This window comes from Pollachius pollachius (assembly GCF_949987615.1).
Source record: "Pollachius pollachius genome assembly, chromosome: 19".
Classification (NCBI taxonomy): domain Eukaryota; kingdom Metazoa; phylum Chordata; class Actinopteri; order Gadiformes; family Gadidae; genus Pollachius; species Pollachius pollachius.
In genome coordinates this window covers 907837-912991 of record NC_136952.1, presented here as the reverse complement: position 1 = coordinate 912991, position 5155 = coordinate 907837, and the positions used below count along the sequence as shown (strand labels likewise).

Here is a 5155-nt window from a genome sequence, read left to right as displayed (position 1 = left end):
GGGGGGGGAGAGAGAAGGAATTGAATTAGATTGGAATCTGCTTGGGTGGTTGAAAGTGATTTGTAGAAGACCCTTGTGTTTGGCCCCCTATGGCGTGTGTCCATCAGGGCTGGTGGTGAATGACATGTCACATGTCAGAACTGGGTCATTGGGACACGGAGGCGAGGGGTCAGCGGGGGGGGGGTCAGAGGGGGGGTGGATACGAGGGTTGGGGCGCCGTGTAACGGCCCCACACCAGAGAAAAAGATACGGGGGCAGTATCACTCAAAGATCCATGTTATTGATCATCAATTCCACATTCCCAGTCTGCCTAATGACAGAATGTGGGTCGGCTTTAATTAGAATTGCCGCTCGGCTCGGCAGCACCGAGGCGGAGTGAAGGACGACCGCTGTGGGCCAGCGGTGAGTCCATGGTTCCAGCTGTTCCTCCACAGCTCTGACAACACCCTGGACGTTGGCCAGAGGCTTTTTTTTTTTTCGTTCAGTTCCTCTTTTACGTTTCACGATAAATATATCATTGTGACACTTCCTTTGCTATTGAAATAAATCCAACCCAGCCCAACCAGATAAGAACTGATTAAAGCTCCTCGTACACAAGGGCCCGGTGGGTATGAGCAACTGAAGACTTATTCCTAGCGGATAAGTCTCTCCAAGCCGAGGTTCATATTCATATCCCATCACCATGCATAAGGAATAGCTGAAGGTGGATTGATATGAATAATATAAAAGGATGCAGTTTAAGGCATCGCTGAAGAGAGCTTTTCCTTTCACTCCGGGTCATCCAGCGTTACGGTTAGAGAACGTATTGTCCCAGAGCGCCGAGCTAGACACACTTCATTTGGTCCACTTAAGCAGGCTGAGTGGTGCGGGGTAAGCCAGCGTCTCAGCCTCTAAGTGGGCGGTCCATCAGCAGACACGCACCTCTCCATCACATGGAAACCAGGACTGAGTCATCCTGTCATCTGGGGCGAGATATAATATGAATTTATGTCACCGAGAACCTAAGAAGCCCAAATAGATTGATCTGCACATGAGTGCTGCACCTGCTTTGAGGGTCCCGGTGGAGACAGAGAGACTCACCTGCTCTGAGGGTCCTGGAGACAGAGAGACTCACCTGCTTTGAGGGTCCCGGTGGAGACAGAGAGACTCACCTGCTCTGAGGGTCCTGGAGACAGAAAGACTCACCTGCTTTGAGGGTCCCGGTGGAGACAGAGAGACTCACCTGCTCTGAGGGTCCCGGAGACAGAAAGACTCACCTGCTCTGAGGGTCCCGGTGGAGACAGAGAGACTCACCTGCTCTGAGGGTCCCGGAGACAGAAAGACTCACCTGCTCTGAGGGTCCCGGTGGAGACAGAGAGACTCACCTGCTCTGAGGGTCCTGGAGACAGAAAGACTCACCTGCTCTGAGGGTCCCGGTGGAGACAGAGAGACTCACCTGCTCTGAGGGTCCCGGAGACAGAAAGACTCACCTGCTTTGAGGGTCCCGGTGGAGGCAGAGAGACTCACCTGCTCTGAGGGTCCTGGAGACAGAGAGACTCACCTGCTCTGAGGGTCCTGGAGACAGAGAGACTCACCTGCTCTGAGGGTCCCGGTGGAGGCAGAGAGACTCACCTGCTCTGAGGGTCCCGGTGTGGAGGCAGACTGTCAGCAGCAGTGTGGGTACCAGGACCCCGATCCCGACGTCGTGGCCTCTCATGCTTATTGTGGAGCAGTTGGGTTCTTCCCGCTTCGTATCCGCCTCCTCTCCGACCCGTCTCCGTCGGGTTGTCTCAGGGGTGTGTCCCCCCGCCTGGATGTTCTGCAGCCTCTGCAGGGCGGGGCGGCTGGCACTCTGACGATGACCGGGACTGCCCTGTCCTTGTCTGGAGGGGCGGGGATGGGGGGGTGGCTGTGGTTGTGTGTGTGTGTTTGTGCGTGTGTGTGATTGTGGTGCGCGGGGGGGGGGGGGGGGGTCTGAATATGGGACACATCCGTCAGGGCCCGCCTCACAGGACCCCATCGATTGCCGAGTGTGTGGCATCCGGCTGCCCGGGTACGTTTCCGTGACTAACCGCGTTGGAGTCGGCAGCAAGCGTTCAGGTGAGAATGGCGAGTGAGACTCAGACACAAAGCGTGGCGCTCATCTCAGAGCCCGGTTTCCCCGGTACGCTACAGAGTGTCCCTGGCGCTCCACATGCCTGCGCTGTGATTTCTCTACAGGCCGCGTACGTGACAGAGCGTCCTCTGCCATCCGTTCGGCGCCTCGGGCCACGGATTGCCTCGTTAGGAAATAAACGAGAGGATCGATATCTAGTGACTCTAGTCTAGGGGTTATTCACTTGGAGAGCGGGCAGACACATGATCACAACAAGCCGGATCCCAGGCCGCTGGCCAGAGGCGGCCAAATGGAAACCATGAAGAAGCACTTTGTTCAGCGGGGAACATTTGTAACCGTGACATTAAGGACGTCCGCGAGGCACGCCTGCCTGTGTGTGTGTCTGTGCATGCACGTTTGTGTGCGTGTTTGTGTGTGTGTGTGTGTATGTGTGTGTCTGTGCATGCATTTGTGTGTGCGTGTGTTTGTGTGTGCGTGTGTCTGTGCTTGCATTTGAGTGTGCGTTAGGGTGCATCAAAAAACACAATTCTTGAATTTTGATATGGCTGGGTGCTAAAAGTGTTCCAATATATGTAGAAACAACACATGCAAAATATTTTTCCAGTACATGATGATTTAGGGGCGCCACCGCACATCTGTTTTTGTTGGATAAAGTGGTTAACAGGGCTCAATGGTTGCCATGGAGATCTGAGGTAAACAATACTACAGCTCAAGAAAACTGAGGTGATCTTTCTGTTTGAGGTGATCTTTCTGTGTTGGGTATGTATTATTACATATTCCTATCATATCTGTAGTTGTGTCTTTGTATAGTTATTTAATCATAAGTCATTTAAGCCATGTTTATAGGATATGGTGCTCATTACATCTAGGTAACGTTAGCTAGCAACAGTTTGCTATCTATGTTAGCTAGGCTATTCAGCTTAACATCAACAGTATTCTAGAGTGGACAATGTCATATTCAGAATATAGAAGCCAACATCCCAATGGTGAGCGATAAGCGTGCGTGCCACAAGATGGTAGACTTAGTCAATGCTAACAACAAGCTGCGGAAAATCTCCCAGGCCAAGCGCTCCAATGAGAATACAGCGAAACAATTGGAGAAAATGGAGTGCAGACTTGATGCCACATTTCCGCTGTGGCCTCCAAATATTGAAAAGCTAATTGATAACCAAGAAGACCTAGCTTTCTTGGCCAGCATGAAGATTGACAGAGTGGCCACATTTGGTGTATTGGACAAAAAGCTGCAGCTCAAGGTGAAGCGGCGAGAGGAGCGTCCAGCTGCCGCAGCAGCCAGGCAGTCCCGCTGTGAATAGGAGCTGGAGGAGATGACGGCAATGTCCATCTTGGAGTCGGAGAGTGATGAGGAGTCAGAGGAGGATACTAACACAGTCTATCCACCATCTGAGGGCGAACCATCCCACAAGCATAAGAGTGGAACAAAGGTCTTCATTCCACATGACATCCTTAGCCGACCAAGTGTCACTGGCTACAAGGTTGAAGATGTCACCAATGCAACAGGCTGCCTTCACGCGTGGCCTTGTTGCAGAGTCAGGCGGTGAATGTACACATCTCTCTGCATCTTACGCAACAGCTGACCGAGCAAGACGCAAAGTGCTGGAGACAATCAGTGAGGAACAGCACAAGCAGTGGACACCACCTCCATTGTGCACCCTACACTGGGACAGCAAGTTAACACCGATGCTCAGCAATGTGCGCCAGTTGGAGGAGCATCTTACAGTGGTCGTTGGAGATGCAGAGCGGCTGAAACTGCTTGGTGTCCCGGCGTATAAGAAGCAGACTAATGAGGCATGTGGAGTGATCATTTCCCGGTTGACATGCAAGTTGCTGCAGGACTGGTGCTGCGCTGACCAGGTTGTCAACATGGCATTTGACACCACTGCGTCAAACACCGGCCATCTCACAGCAGCCTGCATTGCCATACAGCTCTCACTGGGCCGACCACTGCTTTGGTCTGGGTGCCGGCACCACATTGGTGAGGTCCTCCTGAATCAGGTTTTCACAGACCTGAAGGTGGAGACATCACGCTCGCCAGAGGTTACCTTGTTCACACATCTGAGAGAGAAATGGAACCTGTTACCGAAAGAATCCAGCAGCCAATGGTCCCGCTACATTCCTGGCAACACTGAGCAATCAATCCTGGGCAATTTACGTGCTGAACTTGTCAGGTGCACAAAAGAAGTCACAGACCACAAGCGAGGTGACTACCATGAGTTTGTGCAGCTGTGTCTTGTGTTTCTGGATGCAGATGGGGAAGAGCAGACTGCAGTGACCTTCCAACGACCGGGAGCGCTCCACAAGGCACGATGGATGGCCAAGCTGCTCTATACTCTCAAGCTGGCTTTGATGGAGCAGCACATCGCGTTGCTTCCCCAGGGCACAATCACCACACGGCAGCAGGTGCCGAAGATTCGGGCATTTGCCATTTTCATTACACACATCTATGCAAAGTGGTGGTTGACCTGCGAGAAAGCTGTAGATGCTGCCTGGAATGACCTGACACTCTACCACCACCTGCAGGCATACAAGGCTGTAGATGAGGGCATTGCAGCATCAGCGATCAAGGCGCCGGAGAGGCATCGCTGGTACCTGACAGGTGAGATGCTACCCCTGGCTCTCTTCAGCAGCAAGGTGCCTAATGATGACAAGCGTGCACTTGCTAGAGCGATCTTGGAGCACAAGCCCGCTGATCTCCCCATGCACATCCCTGAGCAGCGCTTTGGCACTGGCTTTGGCAAGCCAAAGTTCCCCACCCTCTTGCCAACCACCAGCTTGGCTGACCTTGTCAATAAGGATTGCTGGTTTGGGATGCACCAGCTGCACGTTGATCAAGAATTCATGTATCTTGATGTGAAGGAATGGGCGACCAATGCTGCATTCAAAAAAAGTGAGGTCAATGTACGTGCAATGAACGTGGTCAATGACTGTGCCGAGCGTGGCGTCAAGCTCACATCCGACTTCGTCGCAGTGGCAAGGAAGGAGCAGCACCTGCAGAATGTGCTGCAGGTAGTTGAACATGACCGCAACCAACAGCCAAACCTT

At 52.7% G+C, this 5155-nt stretch overlaps 1 protein-coding gene across 1 annotated transcript in view; it reads right to left on the bottom strand.

The window, feature by feature from the left end:
• Window positions 1-2230, bottom strand: part of btbd17a (BTB (POZ) domain containing 17a) — a gene marked incomplete at both ends in the record, with an annotated part of 4423 nt that extends 2193 nt beyond the window's left edge. Inside the window, 5 exons of the mRNA XM_079756760.1 lie at window positions 1223-1227; window positions 1365-1378; window positions 1470-1520; window positions 1612-1857; window positions 2209-2230. Coding sequence (XP_079612886.1) covers window positions 1223-1227; window positions 1365-1378; window positions 1470-1520; window positions 1612-1857; window positions 2209-2230 — 338 coding nt within the window. The remainder of the gene's footprint in view (window positions 1-1222; window positions 1228-1364; window positions 1379-1469; window positions 1521-1611; window positions 1858-2208) is intronic.
• Window positions 2231-5155: the final 2925 nt, after the last annotated feature.